The sequence below is a fragment of the Solanum dulcamara genome, chromosome 7, assembly GCF_947179165.1.
Source record: "Solanum dulcamara chromosome 7, daSolDulc1.2, whole genome shotgun sequence".
Taxonomy (NCBI): domain Eukaryota; kingdom Viridiplantae; phylum Streptophyta; class Magnoliopsida; order Solanales; family Solanaceae; genus Solanum; species Solanum dulcamara.
Genome location: NC_077243.1, coordinates 7,193,992 through 7,213,916, shown reverse-complemented (window position 1 = coordinate 7,213,916; position 19,925 = coordinate 7,193,992). Strand labels below are relative to the sequence as shown.

Below are 19,925 nucleotides of genomic sequence, written 5' to 3'. Positions count from 1 at the left end.
CCTCTTGCGTCGTCATCATTGTTTGCTCACTCTACTCGATTTCATATATGCGATAATTTTTTGTACAATATTATTTTTTGTTTCAACTAATTAATTTAAACTAATTTAAAATATATTAACAAAGAAGATTATATTTAATAAATTTTGATGTATAAAAGAGTGTAAAATATATATTATGTCGATTTGATTTGGGTTCAATTTGATTTATTTTTTTGTTAATACTAAATCAAATAAAGAGTGGTCGGGGTTTTTTTCTCAACGCTAGATCAATCAAATCAAATCATAAGTCAAAAAAATTATTCCGTTTGACTTAGTTCTCGGTTCAATTTGACTTGATTGTTTGACCCGTACACAACTAGTCGACATATTATAATTAATTAGTTACTTTTATATAATTTGTTTATACTTTCTGGTTTATAATTTTTGGGTCTACATTTACTACTTTTCCTCTTTTATATATATATATATATATATATATATACCAAATCAAATAAAGAGTGGTCGGGGTTTTTTCTCAACGCTAGATCAATCAAATCAAAGCATAAGTCAATTTTTTTCTTCCGTTACTTCTTGGTTCAATTTGACTTGATTGTTTGATCCGTATACAACTAGTCGACATATTATAATTAATTAGTTACTTTTTATATAATCTGTTTATACTTTCCGGATTATAATTTTTAGGTCTACATTTACTACTTTTTCACTTATATATAAGTATACCTCAAGAGAAACTAATCATTACAATACACCTTGATTTGAGCGTTTTGAGTTTTTTTTTTTTTTTTTTACCCCCATTTTGGAGGATTTATAGTGTTTCCACACTTCCCCTCCAGTGTGACTCGAACCCAGGACCTACCGGTCGTGGGTGAAGGTGCTTAACCAACTGAGCAAGCCTTACTTATCGCGTTTTGAGGTTTGAGTTTCAACTTTTAAGGTATGATGTTTATCTTTTCATTGTTCATTTCACATGTGTTTTTTTATCTTTATTTTAAGTAAATTCTATATTTTTGGTCGGAAATTAAATTTATTACTCAAAAGTTGTGTGATGTGTAGACCCGTTTAGATTTTTTTTCGTTGTTGGTGTGCCATTGTGGATCGCAAATAGCCACTCACTCTCCGAGGCAAAAGGGACGACAGCCCCACAAGGTAAACCCTAAGTTTTTGTTTAGTAAGTTCTTACTACGTGTGGCACAGTTAGAATTTTAAGAATTTTTTTTTTAAAAAAAATTAGTTGAATTTTGACAAGAATTTTTATGTTTTTAAAAATGAAATTTACATATTTGAAATTACTATAAAAAAAATATAAGTCATAATTAATTATAATTCAAAATATTTAAAAGACATTGGAAAAAATTATGTCGAAGGAACATTTAAATCTCTTTAAAAGGTGTCATATAAATTGGGATGGAAGAGTATATTATACTATATTTGTAAGTATTTACTCCTCCAATTTCATCTGTTGTTTGTCTGATTTTGATCTATGACAGAGAATCTAAAAAGGTTAAATAAAAAGGACAGTAATGCTGAAAGTATTAAAATATTTATTGAAATTAGAAAATTGTTAAAATAAATAAATAATCTTTTTTTAAAAAAGAACTGAAAATAATAATAAATTAAATAAATTAAAATGAAGAGAATATTTGTTTTACCGGTAGGAGCTGTTCATGCGATCAATGCCTCTGCATTTGTCTTTCTTCTCCATGACAAAAGGCCGGCATTCCTTTTGGGATGATTAGAGTGGATTAAACGTGTGCCTTTTTTATTTTTTATTATTATTTAATTTGAATTTTTTTTCCCCTCTTTTATGCAAAATATAAAAGTCAAAGTTGTAAATATGCTTTTTAACACCCGAAAGGATTACTGAGTTTTATGTGGTGATATCCAAGAAAGGTCAGAGGGTCAAAGAGGTGGAGCTGATTTCACTGAACTTACCTAGTGTGATTTATCCAAAAAATGTGTTTTATTCTACTTTATTGAAGAATATTTGGTAAAGTATTTCTAATGCTCGGATGTTCTTAAAATTAAAAAATAAAAGCGTAGATAAATTGAGATGGCAACTGGAAGATTAATAACATGTTCTGTATCATTAAGTGACTAGATTAAGAGAAAATCTTGACAATTTACTCAAAATATTGTTCATTGCCTTCATCAATAATGTGGTATTGAAGTTCTGGATTTGATCGCCAAACAATGTATCAGCTTTATATATCACACAACTATTAACAACTACGATTTTCATCTCTATTAGACAATAATAATCGATATGCTGTTGTTTGTTGGGTCTGTGTGCAGTTCAATTGTCCCAAGTCCTAATTTAGTTTTTACTCTATGCTTGCGCCACATTCGGATATTGTGTATGAGCTTCACTTAAGCTGGATCAAGAGTCAGTCAGATTCTGAATTTCGTGTTTTCTATGTGAACTTGCTGGAAAAAAATTGTGAAATTTGCGGTGATATAGGTTTTGAAGCAGCAATTATTACCTGTTATCAATGTAAAGATGCTGACGTGCACCAGTAAGCGCGCTCTCTCTCTCTCTCTTTAGTGTGAAAGGGCAGTCAGGCGAGCTGAAAGCCAAGACTCTCTGATCCATACTTGCTTCATCACCTTGTGCCATACGTGTATGTTCTTTGTAAACCTCAAATTTTTCCCAATCCCAAACCTCAAACATTGTCCCAATCCCAAAACTCAAACTTGCCATTTCCGAGAGAGAAGTTGATCTTTTCACCAAGGGGCTGCTCCTCTTCGAAGGAAATTACTAATTAGACTATCAGCTTTGCTTCCTTTTTAAAAATCTTAAATAGGAGTGAAAAGTGGAATAGACCTCTTAGGGAGAATAAGGATCTCTTCGAGTTGTCTAATCCTTGTAGCATTCTTTACTGTCAGATCCTAAATGGTATTTGATATTGAGTTCCACCTAAAGTATATATTGATTCTTTCGTTAGCATGTTGTGGCATTTGATTCTGTTAAATACTGTTCGTATTTTTTATGCACACGTAGTCCTCTAAAAAAAATTCTTCCTTTCAGGTATTGTGTGGTGGGCTGTTTTGAAGATGCACCAGATGATTGGTGTTGTGAAGAATGTGTCAGAAAATCGGAAAATAAGTACTCTGAGAGATCCAAGTTACACACTTCTGCAAAGATTTGTCAGAGTAATCTGCCACCAAAGAAATGTTTAAAGTTTCGTGGTGGGCATGGTATTAACTGGGAAAAGGAGGTATAGACCGGAAAAACGAGATATATACCTATTGAAGAAGCACTTAGTCTATTAAATACTGCCTCTTCTAAAGTTAAGTCTTCACCAACATCTCTTGTATTCATTACTTGTTTAGATTTATCCTCTTCATTTCATTTTCTTTCATATACTCTTATTAATATTTTTAAAAATAATGCCATTGATATATCTAGAGTTGATATTTTCTTTCAAAATAATGATCTCTCTTACACCATCAATATTTGCAAATCTTTCTTAACAAAATTTATTTACTACAGTACTTCCATCCAATTGATGTAGCCTGCTTGTTAGGTCCTGGTGGTTCTAACATTCTGGAGCTTAGGAGTCCCGATGCCCTGAAAGCGAGTGTAATGATGAATCCACTTATGACACACCCTTATGATCCTGCTCAAGTTCATTCCTGGAAGTAAGTACCCTTCATCATGTATATTTATTACTAATTCAAATTCAGCTCATCTCTATTTTTGGATGGCCATCTTTGCTAGTAATCAGCTGACTGATTAACCTCCTTTTCTTTGTAATTTATTTATTGAAAAGTACGGATAAATATATAACACTTTATAGTTAACAACATAATGTTGGTCCCCGAGGAAATGACCTAGTGGTTAAGGTATAGGAGTAACAACTACATGTACATATTGATGATCTTTCATTTATTTGAGGAATTGGCACCATTCAACAAGAATACATGCTCTCTTCCCTATAATTATTAGTTTTTCTCTTCCTCTTTGCATTTCAGGGGAAGTTTTGACATCTCAGGTGCTATGAAATTTGCACCTGGGATGCTCAATAACTGTATCCAGGCTCATTCTCTTTTTCGAGTTAGACGTTAGGTGTATGAGTTCTCAAGGCTATTGCCTCATACTCTTAAATTTTAATTAGTTCCACGTAGGGATATCTGGGCAAGTCTATTCAACAATCATTGTCCGGAAAAAGAAGATATAGGACTGTATTTCTTTGCAAGTGAGAGAGAAAGGTCAGTTTCTGCCTTATATATCTAAATCCGTAAAGGGGTAAGGGTTGCAAAGTAGAATTGCATCCTTGCCCAGGAATGTTTTTACTAGAAATTGATCATTCGCATTCCCTATTATATGTAGGTCTGAGATATATACTGATCTGGTGGAGTTCATGCATACCAAAGATTTGGTGATGAGAACGTTTATTAATGATGTTGAGCTACTTATACTTGCATCCATAGCCCTGCGCAGTGATTCTCAAATTACGTCTATTATCTCTATATTCTTTTCTTATACTTGTAGAGTTGTCTTTCACCTTGTGATGTTCTTGCAGGATGGAACAGCGAGCATTTCCTGTGGGGATTATTTTACCGCGTGGGACAAGACACAGATGGATGTACCAAAGGGGGCAGCAACAAAGTGATTGATATGGAGATAGACATGATAGCTGAAGAAAATATAGGAACGCTGGACATTGTTGTCTCGGAAACGACTTTCAAAAATGGCTTTAATATAGCTCTTTAACAGAAGCTATTACTACTGCTACCTGCAATCTAGTTTGTGAATTTGTTGGTTGGCTATGTATGATAGTGCAACTATATTCATGGCATATGTGTTTGGCTGAATTGAGTAATTTTGGTTCAAATTTTGACATAATCCTTTCTAGTTTTATGTTTTTGCATTTTCATTGTTGATCTCTGTACTAGTTGAGTTATTTGTACCATGTCTTTTTAGTTTTGCTCATGACAATGTAACACCGGTTCTTGGGAGATTGTTTTGCTTTTACATTGTTATTCGACTTTATCTTTATTAATAATTCAACTGTTTTGGACTTGTATGTTTTAGCTTCCTAGTACAAATTGGATTGATATACGTTTTGATTCAACTGACTTGGGTAGTCGAGTGTCATCACAGTTAAAAAAATTTGAATATACGTTTTTATTCAACTAACTCGGAATAGTCTAGTGCCATCACCTTTAATAATTGCTTTTTGTTCATAGATAATCTTTATAACTGAAAGTGGTCAATCTTCATAGTATGGTATTGTTGATTAAGACACTCAATAGGCACCAGAAGAGGAAGAGGAGTTGCGAGATAGTAAACACTCTTCATCTCCAACTCTAAGATTGTGAGTTCTAAAAACATAATGATGAACATGATTTAGTGAGTGTTTTTACCAACTAATTGTAGGCAAACTTAGTGTTAAAAGAGTATGAAAAGTAAAACACACATAATTTTTAACCTGAAAAATTCAAAATGATTTAAAGGTGTAAAAACAACGATATACACCCTCAGTGGGAACTAAAACCTTAAACAAAATGAGTTGAGTAAATTTTTTATTAAAAAACATCATTAACACAAGGATTGAAAGGTTCTCATTAATTAATCACCACATAAACCAACTAGAGAGGAGTCAAAAAACTACTATCTTTAGACATCAAAATAGATGGGAAGGGACAAACAAATACCAACAATTACAGTAATAGCATCACATGCATATATAGGCATAGGCCCATTTCTGCTCATACAATTTTAACATTAAGTCCCCACAACGACCCCCTTATAGTACACAAACAGTGGAATTTCTTCTCTAATTTAGCTCAAATTAATGCAAGTGCAGTAATAATAATAATAATGGTTATAAAGGAAATCAGGTTGCCCTGTTGCAGTGAAATCCCACCATGGCTCATATCTGTGTTCATGCCAGCACCCGACGGACCTAAACCGTTGTTGACACCTCCTAATACACCCTGATTTGTCACGTAAGGAGATCCACCCGTGTTGGCTGTGGTTGTGGATGGTGTTTTCGTGGTGGAGCCCGTAGTCGTGGTGGAGCCCGTAGTCGTTGTGGAGCCTGTAGTCGTTGGAGACGTGCCACTAAATAAAGAAGTAACTTGTCAAGAGGTAATCAATAGAAGAAAAAGATACACTAAACATTTCAAAACAGAGTAAGCCAACAAATTGTATCTCTTTAGTTCAATCAATTACTACTTATAACATTATGCATATACAACCATGACAAACATCGTAGCTAAATATGAAAATTTTCGTGTCTAAACACTCTTTATCCACGATAAATTTTTTTCCGTAGGTATCGTCTAATGCCTAAAATGGCATAGCTAAAAGTTAAGTCAATAACTTATATAGCAGAAGCCATCAAATTATAAGTAACCCTTAAGAAGTGTTATTTGAATTTGATGTAACACAAGAAGGGGTAGAGCTAGCCATCGAGATACGGTTGCAGTCGAACTAAGTAAGTTTAGTCCAAACTTTGTGTTTGTCTAAAAATACGTTCAACTATTTCTTCAAAATTTGAATCAAAAGTATTTAGTAGAAACACTTTATTATGTGTTCAGATGCTCAAATATTAAAACAAGTCTTATTTTGAATATCTAAATGAAATTTTTTGGCAAGTTAAAGAATTATTGATGTATTTAACCAAAAAGAAAAAGAACACCACCCTTATCTAATCACCAGCCCTTATTTGAAGGCGTTTACAGTTTTCAATTACTCAGTTAGTAAATACTACTTTGCCAGCAAACATCAATTTGTTATTCTTCAATGAGGACAAAGACAACACACTATCTAGTGGGGCCAGAGTGTCTGATCATGACATTTATAACCCCACCCCCACCAACTTTTGACCGCTTGAATTTTTCAGGTACTACTACTGATTTTTACCATGAAAATTATTCATTTTATTCAAAATCAGCTTATGATTATAAAATTTTAAAATTCAGAGTTGAATTTCACGAAATGGGCTCCAAACTTGTTTTTTGACAACTTCATCTCCATTAATTTCAGATAAAGCGATCTTTTATCTCCGTTGTAAAAAGTTTATTAAACATAAATTCAACTTCATAAAGTTCGAGTAAAGTAAAAAACATTTTAAATTTATGGCTAAACGCCTACTTAATATTCCATAATAGTTAGAATTATTTACTGATGTGTGCAAAAAGATGTGAATTAGTTGGATGTTAAATAATTGGAGCATTGTGAAAAAGCTATCAAAAGAGTGAAAAAGAAAAGAAAACTTAAATAAACAGTACAAGCAATAATTTTGTCAATCAGTCAAAAGCATGATGATAAGAATGCAATACACTTTTCAACATTTAAGACAAAAAGAGCTAATATAGATTAGATAAAAGTGAAAAGAAAAAAAGGAATTAGAAGGTGATTGGACATAATTTGGCATATATATAAAACGATTCAAAAAATACGTAGTAGTAATTTGAAAGATGGGAACATGTTTTATAATGTGTACACTTTATCGAGACTAACAAAAGAGAAAGATAGGACAAAAAGGAAACAGCGTAGAAAATAAAAGAGGAAAATAGAAAAAAATTATTATACTAGAGAATTCAAAAGATGGTCAAGTGCCGCACATGAGATTTGAACGAATGACCTAAAGTAATTTTTAAATCCTTGGCGTAAAGTAATTTTAGAAGAACCTTTGTTATTATACTAGAATTTTTTTGGTATGTCAAGGAAATTCAATAGTTCATATATTGTGTTAAAATTTTAACATTGAAAAGAGTCTAACATGAAGAAAGTTTATATTTTAAGTAGTAACACATTATATCACAAAGTTTATATTTTAAGTAGCACATTATATCAGGCGATTAACACCCTCTTCAGAAAAAAATTACATCATGCATATGAGTTAATATTCCCTTCTTTTTTTCGTATTTACTATATGTTGAATCTTTTTAACTTATTCATGTATTAATTTATGTTATATTATGAATTCTACTAGTAAAAGTCCTAGCTGCATTACAATGTAACATGCATATTTCAATTGATTGGCTACTTGAAATTTTATATTGTCAGTAAAAGTTCGATTATCCATCTTATAATTCTCTCTCCCGTTTCACCTTTTCAACCCCTACCCCTGCCCCAGTTAAAAAGGAAAAAAATGTGTATAAAAGAATAACAGGTAACCATAACAAAATTAGACAAAACAAAAGGATGGGCCAAAGTTACAGAGGACTTGTAAAATGAAAATGGGAACCGTTCATTTAACAAAAAGCCTTACCTTGCAGTAGCAGGATAAACACAGCCAGCTGTGCCTGTATATAGTAAGATCCAAAAAGAAGATTAGAAATATTTATCACCACAAAATAATAATATCTCCAAAAATCATACTCTTTTAATCTTATTTTATGTGATATATTTTTCTTTTTAGTCTGTCGAAAAAAAATGGACTAATACTCTGTACTACTTCTATGTACTAGAGGTCCTACAGAGTGTATAAAACAATATAACTTTACTGATTTTTTTGTAAAGTGGGGATTGGCTTATTGCTTACTGGGATCAGTTGCAGTGACAGTAGCGGTGCCAGAAAAATCACATGCTCCGGCAGCTTGGCCCTTCTTCTGGAAATAGCTGTTGACAGCAAAATTGCAGTGAGCTCTTACGGTATTCGGGTTAAAGCAAGGCCCGTTTGGATGGACCGGGTTGCAATCCGCCCCGGCTCCACAAGCATAGTCCAGTGTCTTTTGCAAAACTGCATCGCTCAATCCTTTACAAGCGCACCATGCAGCATCTACGATATCGAGAGAAATACGAATAAAGAGTAAGTTTACAGACCATTCTTAATAAAACTAGACCAGGGGCAATAAGGCATCCTTTTAGACCTCCAAATTTGAATGCATCAATTTTTAGTAATCATAAAATTACTATAGATTTTTTAAAAAGATAACTAAATAATTGTATTGCATTTTACATATTTGATATCTTTTTAATTCATTTTTTAAAAAAATGTTTTTTTGTCAATATTTTATTTTCACATTAATATGTTTAACATTATAAGATTAAATGATATTATAGTGAACTATAGTCTATACATATCTTTAATTTAAGATCATAAAATTTGAAAATTTTTATCACTTTTTAAAATTTCGTGTCAAGTCAAAATTTGACCAACGAGTAAAATGGATGGAGTATTATTTATAAAAAAGAAGTAAATATTTTCATTTAAAAAAAAAGAAATAATATTGCATCTCAAAATTAATTTCAAATATATTAACACCTTTTATCTTAAAAAAAAACTAAAAGAATAGACTTTAAATTTTAAAAAATAAAAAAATACAAATTTAAGGCCTCATTTATTGTGGTTTAATTTAAGTAGAAACGAACTGAATTGTGTTTGACCATAAATACAAAAATGAAACTATTTTTTTAGTTTTTATTAGTACGAAAAAACGTGAAAGTAAATATTTGGTATTATTCAAATTTCAGAAACTTCAAATTAAATTCTGAAATTTTACTGATAACATGATTCCGGAAATTCAACTCCAAAAAAAATATAAAATAATGTCAATGTTTTTTAAATGAAGAGGTCAGACAAATGAAGTTGCACCTCAAAAATAGAGAATTTTGCAAATGTAGAAAGAACAAAAAGGTGAATATGACGACGACAACAACAACAACAGTTTAGATACGGATCCAGTATTTAGAGTTTATGAGTTTCTACAACAATTTCAAGGGAATGTATACAATAATAATTGCGTTCAGAGTTAAATATTTAGAAAATTTCTTTAACAAGTTCAAGCAAAAGTTGCTGGATTCACATTGATGTGAACTCATAACTCTGACATTATGGATCCGCCCCTGATTATAATACCAGATGCAGCTTTCGGCAGGAGAAGCACAAATTAACTTTAAAGGCTGTTAATTAGAATGAAAACAAAAATGGATCTTACTTGAGTGGCCGGCCATGGCCAAAAGGAGGATCGCAAATACAAAAGCAGACATGATAAGATTAGGATAACAGAGGCTGGGGATGAAGAATGGTGCAGTAAGGGGGAGAAGATAAAAACACACTAATGTACGTTGTATGTTGTGTGAGTGTGAAAGAGTGAGTACTGAGGAGTGCTCTCTGTATTGGGTAAAGTGATAGGATTTTCACACACAACAAAAATACAACAAAGGTGATACAGTGATAAATGATAATAATGAGGATTGAGTGGTGTGGCCCCCTCTTGGTGGACAAAAAAAAGGTTGGGGTCTAGTGCATTAGCCCACCCCCAAACCACCTCTTTTTCCATGTAAGTTGTAGCAACTTGCAAGGAAGAATGATATTTATCCATATTAATTAGTGTTTAGTGTTAGATTTTGAAAAATAATTTAAAAATAAGTAAATAATATTAAGGATAAAAATATGAAAAAAAAGTGTTCTTTGTTTTATATATTTAAGTGACAAGTAAAATAATTTTTTTTGAAATAGCTGGCAAATAAATGTGAACAAACGGATACTTAAATTGTTTTTCAATAATATAATTTGTGGTGGTGCAATTACTTTATCCATTCAATTTTACTCGTTTTTTAACAAATATTTTTTCATGTTTTACTCTCAAGACTAATTACTTATTCTTCAAACAATATTTCAAAATTTAAGACCAACATCAATTAATATGGGTATTATATTTTTTTATAAAACGCAAATCATGTAAAATCCAAACAAAACATGCAAAAGTGAATGTAAGGAGTATGTATTGATGCTTTTTACTCTTTTAAAATTATTGAATTCTAAATTAATAATTTGTACACATTCAATAAAAAATTTAATACATAAAACTTGGACCAACGGTATTGAATTCGGCCAAATTTGTAACTCCTATTCTAGTTTGATGTTGCTAAAACCTTTTTACATACCAATACTCCTTGATTCTATTTGGCTAATACACAAACATATCCACTTGGTCTCAACTAGGGGTGTTCATGGTTCGGTTTGGATCGATTATTGATTAAAATCATAATCAAACCAATTTAATCAATTTTTAAATGTCTAAAACCATAACCAAATCAAGTAAAATAATAACCACTAGTTTGATTATTGTCGGCTTGATTCATTTTTTTGGTATATGACTAGCCGGGACAATTGAAATATTCTCTCTCTACATTCTTCAAATTTCTTATGAAGCTCTTTTTTTCTCACGGCCCGCAAAGGCGAACTTTACTGCATATTGAGGGAAAGACATGCTGATGGCAAATCAGGTGGACCAAATTTGCAACGCAGTTTAGATTTAAAAGAACAAGTCAAAAGGTTCCAAAATACAAACAACTTTGTCCATTAAAATGAATATATTACAAATTTAAACTAAATTAACTAGAGAATTCATAATATAAATAATTATAAATTTTATGTATATAATTATCGATTTGGTTCGGTTATTTATTCGGTTATTTTTTACTATAACCATAACCAAACCAAATATTATCGGTTTTTCAAATTTAAAACCAAACCAAATCAAATATCGATTTTTTTATTCGGTTTGATTTTGATTTTAACCAAAACTGTGAACAGCCCTAGTCTCAACTGATAACTATGTCCTCCAATTTTGGTGTGAATAAATCGACACTTAAACTTATATAAACTTGAACAAATAGATACATGAAATCTACGTGGTATAATACACGTAGTAGGCCGCATAGAAAGCAAATTGACATATAAAATGCCACATAAAATGCATATGTCTACTTATGCACACTTTAAATTGGTGGACATAAAATCAGATAGGGCCAAATTAAAACGACACGGTTATGCATTGTGTCACATTCTCTTTCAGCAAACACAGAGACAACACTTAATTTGCATGAGCAAACACAGTGACAATTACTAGATTTATCATTGTGTTCAATGAAAAAAATTCTTAATTAACCATAACAAGAAAAGGAAACACACACCACCTTATTCTAACAGACGAACATTGATCTTTCAATAGAAACTAGTAACTACTAAATTAGAATCTTAAACAAAATGGACAGAATATAGAGACAATTTAACATTTACCCCACATGTCATCTGCTAATTGGGCTGCTCAGCCATCGTATACTTGGGCTTCTAACCGTGGGATTGGGTGGACTACTAATGGATCAGCCCGTTGTAAAGTCAGCCCAAATGCTTCCTCCATGTTTAACTTCTCTGGCAATTGCCCACCGGGTAAAGCCCAGTTAAATGAATGGATCAAAGTTGCAGTCATCAACTGGACCATACGTATACCCAAACTCATTCCAGCACATATTCTTCGACCAGCTCCAAATGGAATTAATTCAAAGTCATTTCCTTTCACATCAACTTTGGGCTTTTCACCTCCAGGCAAGAATCTTTCGGGCCTAAACTCTAATGGAGCAGCCCATTCATTTGGGTCACGAGAAATGGCCCAAATGTTGACGAGAAGTGTCGAGCCCTTTGGAATGAAGTAGCCATTGATCTCACAGCTCTGGGATGCAATTCTAGGAAGGGAGAGAGGGGTTGATGGATGAAGCCTAAAAGTTTCCTTGACTATGGCTTCCAAATAAGTTAATTGGGCCAGGTCAGATTCCACAATGAGCCGGTTCTTTCCAACTACTTTGTCGATCTCCTGTTGGGCCTGGGCCAGTATTCTTGGGTTACGAATAAGCTCTGCAATGGCCCATTCCACAGTGCTAGAGGACGTGTCTGTGCCAGCTACAAACAAATTCTGCAGTAATTCACCAACAAAGGTTTAAGCAGGCGTTTGAATATGAACTGAGTGAGATATTTGAAGTTAAGATTGTCTATAAATATGCATTTCGCTTAAAAACTCATACACAACAACTTACAACTAGATTTAAGAACTCATATACAAGAACTTACAACAACATCTAGTGTAGTTTCACAAAGTGGAGTTTGAGAGGATTACGTGTACGCAGACCTTGCCCTCTACCTCAAAAATAGGCAGCTTGATTCTGATATATTCTCGACTCTAGGTAAACTAGTCAAATGAAATAGCAAAACTACAACAAAAAAAATGATAACCAATATACAAGAAATTAATAGATAATACCATAACTTGAAATTAATAGATAATAACATAACTTGAAGGACAAGAAACAACGAAAGCAATACTACAACTATTAATTTGAATGGACAACAACGAAAGCAATACTACAACTATTAATTTGAATGGACAACAAGACAATGCATTGATTCATATAATGTCCAATCGGGTGGAGCGGGGCATTCGAGTCCAGATGGACTCCAATAAATGACAGGAGTAAGTATTAATCATGCATGGGAGATCACCATCACAAGTACTATAACTCAAATATTGTATAAAAGTAGGCAGCAACTAAGGCATCTAGGCCTAATTGGACCATCAAGTCGAATTTTAAGTCACTCTTACAAGTTAGGTTTCTTCATCAATATTTCCAGTTTTCAACAAAGATTTAGGATAGTTGTCGGCGCATCATTCGTCTCAGCACCCCTTTATAACAACAGTAAAAATATCACTTTTATTTATTATTTTGTAAAAAAAGTTCAAGTCAAATAATAATAGATGAAAAGAAATTACTAAATATTTTTATCTTAAATGAAATTTTCGCATAGACCTCATAATTAATTCCACAACCTTGATGATGTTTTCACATATATTGTTATCATTAAATTATAGTTACTAAATATTTTTATCTTAATTGAAATTTTAACATGAGACCTCATAATTAATTCCACAACTTTGATGATTTTTCACATATGTTGTTATCATTAAGTTATAGTTACATAATACATCCTTCATTGTAATTTATAATTTAATTATAATACGTTGAGGCTGTTTTCACATATATTCTTTATTATTTAATTATAATAAATATAATTTGATGCAAATATCGAATTATCGCATCAATCGAGAACAATTGTTAAGTACACCATTTAGATGTTTAATTTGGGAGATAATTGTTAATTGGACTTGAGGGAAAGAGGCATACCAAAAGTAAAGCTTTAATTTCTGTATCAGTAAGCTTTCCTCCATTGTCGTCTTCTTCATTTTTCAGAGATATCAACGTACTCAACAAGTCCCCCTGTTCCTTCCTTTCTCCAGTTCGCTTTCCCTTGTGTTCTTCGAGGATCGATGTTAAGAACGCGTCGAAACGCCCGTGGAGCTTCTTCATCTTTCCAGCTACGCCTTGAATGTCCATCCAATCAAGCGCCGGAATAAAATCGCCGATGTTGAAAACGCCGGCGAGAACCATCATCTCCACCACCATTGACTTGAACTCGTCCGCCTGCGGGTCAATACCGCCAGTGCCGTCGGCGAATACCCGCTTCCCGAGCATCACTCGCGCAAGTGCATTCGTGGTGCACACGTTTAACAGCTGCCCTAACTTGATTGGCTTTTGGCCAGCACTTGCTAGGGCGCGCGTAAGTGTTCTGACTTCTTCCTGCAATTGTAATTAGGCAATCATTACAACAACAACCAACAACAACAACAACCAGTAAAATCTCACGGGGTCTGGGGAATTTGGCCATCATTATTTATAATAAAATAAAAGAGAAGTTAACATTGCATAATTCTCTTATACGGATTGGATTTGATTTTGCGGATCTTAACCGGGAGTAATTTTATTATTATATTATTTTTATTTTTAATTTGATGTTTGGTACATATGGAAGTAATATTAACTCAAATTAAAAAAAATAAAAAATTACATACTCAAAACTCAAATCCGGTGAATAATTAAGCTCTATGCCGACCAGAAAAGTAAATATTGCAAGTACAGATACCTTATCTTAAACGTGATCTATTAATGTAAACCTTACCATAAAGCAGTTTTATCGTCGCTACTAGAACCACCTAAATTTATTGTTGTGGACGAGTTCTACTAAATGGATTTCCAAAGCCAATTTATATAGACGAACTCTAAGGAACTTATCGCATCCGATTTTTATGTCAAATTTTAGAAATTTATTAAAATTAAGTGATTTAATGAGATAAAAATACATGTTGATAAATTATGATTAAGTGCTAAAATTTTATATATAAATATTAATATTTAATTTTTTTGCCTTGGAGTATATAGTTACTATTTTTGAGCTGAGCTACATTTAATTTATTTGGGAGAACAAAGAAAGAAAAGATCGACAAATGGAGCATAGTTTTGAACTTTTTGGAAAAACTTCAGAAACCGTCTTTTAAATAAAGTCTCTATAATTCTAAATTATGAAAATTTGTCCGCACTTAATATTTTGATCAATCAATATACTTATCTTGGTCAAGTATAAATAAGTAAAAAATGCGCATTACTTAACCAAGATTGTACAAAAGATATATATCATGCTATTAATCTCGCACGTAATAATTCTCATATATGCAGAAATACATAATTAAATTATATAGCAGGTAAATCTATGTCACAGACAATTGCAGTAGTTCTATATAAAATTTGGTAGGTGTAAAAATAGATAAAGAGTAATTAAAAACACCTGTCGGACATGGCGGAAGTCATCTAAAGCTTTAGCGGAAAAAAGATGAACAGAGCAAATTTTCCTAAGCATGCGCCACCGGGGTCCGTAAGGTGCAAAAACAAGGTCATGGTAATTATAAGCCATGTGTTTCGCACCCGAGTTCGGTGGGCGGTTCAAGAAGTTAGAGTCATGGGTTTTTAAAAATTGAGCCGCTATCAAAACCGAAGCCGCAACCACAACATCCACGAACCCCATGCGAAGGTGCAGGAGTGGCCCGTAAGTTCGGGCCATGATTGCAGTGGATTGGTGCGGCTTCGGACCTAGATGGACTATGTTTCCGATTATTGGCCATGGTTTTGGACCGGGTGGTAGTGGCACTGGATAACGTTTACGAAAAAATAACGTAAAAAGGAAATGTAGAAGAAAAGAGAAAATAATAGTGTATAGAATTGAGGAAAAGATACCCATTTGGTAATGTCTAATGTTAAGAAAGAAAAGTTGGACACTAATATTACTAGCTAGCACGGACTATAAATAGATAGAAGAAAAAGAGAAAGCGGGACCATGCTAATGCAGTGATAACCTATAACTTTAGCCGTAAAACTTTTAAAATGAATACACACAATCAAAGCTATTTACGCATTCTAGCTGAGTTAATTGGTTGATCATTTAAATTTTTATTTTATTAGTGAAGATTTGATTTTCCATCATGTAATTTATTGTCCATTTTCCTTCCCCCCCCTCCCCCCGCCCTCGCCCCCTCAATTTTGAAAGAAAAATATTCATTTCATATGTTTATTGGTTTGATATTGTTGAAGTGTACGATTATTTCTTCAGAGCAGATAAAGATCTCAAGCCCGAGTTTCACTGTCACTTATTATTAAATTAAAAGAAATTTTCACATGTTAGTGTCACGCTACTTTAAACAGTAATCTATGACAAAAATTTTCGCGTAGAATAAGATAATACTTAATATGTATTAGCAAATTTACATACAAAATTTAGACTTGTTCTATTGGTTCTGTTAAGCTTTTACTTACAAGAGGTCTAGGGTTCTAATCTACTTATTCTTGGTACTATGAAAAAGAATCAAACATATACATAAAGGTGAGAGATGCGTTAAAAGCATAATTAAGTAAAGTAAAATATATACCTATTTTTTAAATAACTTAATTTTTAAGAATAATCACATAATTCCACAAATATTAACACCAGGTACAAGTGATTTTTTTAACTATTTTGCTGTAATTTGTTTTCTTCTTATTTTTCTATACGGGTTGGTAGTTGCCAATTATCAGTGAGTGTATTTTATTTCTGCCACGTTATTGTGTTTTCTAAATCAGGTTCTATTATTCTTCCGGGAAGCTGAAGTTTTGAAATATTTGGTCATTGTTAAATTGAAAAAGCATAATACATAAATATGTTATTTAATTTGAATTCAATTGATATCTATATTATGCATCTAACTTTGAGTGTGTACAAGTAAAAAAATGTCATGTAGGAGCACCTAATGATAATTATTCTAAATAGTGTATTCGCTCGTTTTATTAGGTATTTTGATGAAGAAAAGGAGAGAAGTTTTGAAAACACTGATGAACTTGGCGCAACTTATTAGTTTCATCTCCGAATTATCGACAGATTTAAAAACATTCTTCTACTTTATTAATTAAACTTAGATACACCCCCCTCCCCCCGATCTGCCACATGACAACAAATGGTCTCAAACTCTTGTAGGAACATGAACTCTTAATAAAAAACAGAGAGAAATGTTGAGAACTCCCCTAAACTTGACGAGAATTTAGAGGTGTATTTTACTCATGTTGCAAGATCGGGGTGTATTTAAGTTCTGTTAGCCAAGTAAATGAGCGTTTTTAAGGATGTCAATAGTTCAGGAATGAAACTAATAATTCACGTCGAATTTAAAGGTGTTTTTAATACTTGAAAATTATTGAAGGGACAAAAAGTCTCTTGTATTTGTTTTCCTTTTTTTGACAAGAAATGATTTAGGGTACAAGTTTATCCATATAATTGGATGTTTATATCAAATTAATAAAATTGATAATGGTCAATTGATTAATGAAGTGAAATTTTGTATCAATTAATCATGATCAAGTAATAGAAGCGTGTGTACAAAAACATACTTTACATTCTCTCTAGTAAGTACAAACAAATATGAATGCTCTCTCTCTCTATATATATTATATAATTAGTTGCGTTGCTTGGTGACTGATGAAACACGAAACAATGTCAACTAATGCAAATTGCGTCTTCCTATATTTTAGGTACTGTTGGAATGTGGTACATATATATATTCTTGTCATTTAATAAACGTTGCATATTTATTTTTCAAATTAATAAAATTTATACTTATTAAATTAAGAAAAGTTTTAGAATTCTAAAAGTATTGCATAGCCTCTAAAAAATGCCCCATGTATTCATTTTGTTTACAGTTCGAGATCCTACCCAAAGTGAAAAAAACTAAACTTATCTTCTGCTCAATCATAAAATGGGCTTGGATTGGGTAGGAATAAAAAAAAATTGAGGTTTTTTTAGTTGTATCGAATTTGTAGAAACTAAAAAAAAATGAATGAGGTAATCTTTTAAGCCAAATGACATTTTATTTATTTTTTACTTGAATTTGTTAATAAAAAAGATAAATATATATATTTATTAGACAATGATAATATATTCACACCATTTATTTAAAATTCATCCCATTTTTAAGACTGAAAGTGGAGTTTTACTAATATAGAGAAGAGGCTAGGGAAGCAGATCATGGTCAACATGCCTGCTTCCAATCGAGGGCAATTTAGTCATTTTAAATTTGGTTCTGTGTTTTAAATATTTACTTCATTTCATTATATATGTACCTTTTTATTTTTGGACTAAAATATCAATTAATATTTTAATGCCATATTGCTGCAGATAAGCTTTTCTTATGGGCTCCAAAACTCTCTTTATTATATTCAAATGTTACTTTTTTATTAATAGGATTGTGCATCAAGTTATACTACTTCCCACTCTTCACTTTTTAAAATTATTTATACAAGTGGTTTTATAATTCAAATACTTTTTAATTCACTGTGTATTAAAAAAATAGGTTAAAAATACATAATTTATTATAATTTATAAATTTAAAATTACTACTTCTATAATAACAGTCTTAAAGCACACTGTAGGTGATCGACATGGCTGCTTCATCAGAAGGTTATTCTTGATGTAAAACATAGCTGCTGCTTAAGAGTGGTGTAAATTGATGCATTGAACCGACTTCTTATGAATTCCTCAATAAATAGTGCTATTTCTATGGGTTAATGTTTACCCTTACTTTTTTATACTATTAGGGACTGGTAAAGTGTATTAGTAAAAATAATGCATACATTAATTAAATATATTAGTAGTACTTTTTTGGTACACTTTTTCAATGGCATACTCTATTATGTATTAAGGCTTGCATTGCTAATATCATGAATTTTTAGGTATTAGTAATACAAGAGGATTTAATGCTTGTATTATTATGGTTAAAAATCCAATTACCCCTCAAAACCCCTTTTACATCTTTTTCATCATAATTGTTGAGGATATTTTTGTAAATAAATATTTTTATAAAATGTATGTTATTTTTTAATACACTAAACCAAATAATGTATAAAAAATATTCTCTATATATAATTAATGCAAGTATAACTAATACAAACATTAATAATACATTCTATTTAACACTATTTTAATACACGTTACCAAATCAAACGACCCCTTACTATAGCTATCATGTATATTTTGATAAATATATCAAATTTGAAGATTATTTAATGACAAGAAAAGGTCCATAATGACCTGGCCGAATTCACTTCCTCTTTCCCCTGCATCAAAATGTTTGTGATTTTTTTGAAATACACGTAGGCGTCAAAGTTTGTGATTTTTTTTAAAATACAGTTAGGTGGTTTAATCATAATTTTTTTACAAAAAAAATTATACTTTATTAAGTTGGAAGCAGACAGGTGGTTGTCAATTTGGTGATTCTGCACATTTTCTAATTTAATTTTTTTATTTTATTTTTATTTTTAAATCTATTATATATTTAAAAATTATGTAAAAAAATTACAAATCATAATAATTAATAATTTAAAATATTTAAAAATATATAAAAAAATTGATTGATTTTTAAAATTCTACCGATACCGCATAAATTAGATAATATTTATTATTGATTATTTAAAATAATATAAAATATTATAAATCATAATAATTAACAACTTAAAAATTAATTCAGATATAGGGAGTACCATATCTTATTTTAAAATGACGTAAAAAATATTGTAAATCACATTAAAATATTAAAAAAACAAAAAAAAATGACTCTCAAAATTTTATATATATCGTATATATTAGAAAAAAAGGAGCAACATATTTATTAAAAAATTATATAAATAATATTATAAATTACAATAATTTATAATTTAAAATATAAAATATTTATAAAATCATAAAAAAAAATTAATTGACTCTTAAAATTTTCATTTCAAATTG

At 31.3% G+C, this 19,925-nt stretch overlaps 3 protein-coding genes across 3 annotated transcripts; 1 reads left to right on the top strand and 2 right to left on the bottom strand.

The window, feature by feature from the left end:
- The first annotated feature begins 3,440 nt into the window (after positions 1–3,440).
- On the top strand, positions 3,441–5,006 carry LOC129896651 (uncharacterized). The gene is made up of 3 exons (XM_055972585.1): positions 3,441–3,639; positions 4,116–4,209; positions 4,331–5,006. The coding sequence occupies exons 1-3, from the start codon at positions 3,612–3,614 to the stop codon at positions 4,611–4,613; spliced, it is 405 nt and encodes a 134-aa protein (XP_055828560.1). The 5' UTR covers positions 3,441–3,611; the 3' UTR covers positions 4,614–5,006.
- Positions 5,007–5,542: 536 nt separating this feature from the next.
- LOC129896682 (PLASMODESMATA CALLOSE-BINDING PROTEIN 3-like) lies at positions 5,543–10,119 on the bottom strand. The gene is made up of 4 exons (XM_055972619.1): positions 9,895–10,119; positions 8,499–8,735; positions 8,226–8,259; positions 5,543–6,067 (listed from the first exon to the last, which is right to left on the bottom strand). Exons 1-4 carry the CDS (start codon positions 9,944–9,946, stop codon positions 5,791–5,793), a joined length of 600 nt encoding a protein of 199 aa, XP_055828594.1. The 5' UTR covers positions 9,947–10,119; the 3' UTR covers positions 5,543–5,790.
- A 1,718-nt stretch (positions 10,120–11,837) lies between these two features.
- LOC129895184 (flavonoid 3'-monooxygenase) lies at positions 11,838–15,912 on the bottom strand. Its single transcript, XM_055970861.1, has 3 exons — positions 15,414–15,912; positions 13,919–14,371; positions 11,838–12,654 (listed from the first exon to the last, which is right to left on the bottom strand). The coding sequence occupies exons 1-3, from the start codon at positions 15,861–15,863 to the stop codon at positions 12,013–12,015; spliced, it is 1,545 nt and encodes a 514-aa protein (XP_055826836.1). The 5' UTR covers positions 15,864–15,912; the 3' UTR covers positions 11,838–12,012.
- Between the last annotated feature and the right edge of the window lie 4,013 nt (positions 15,913–19,925).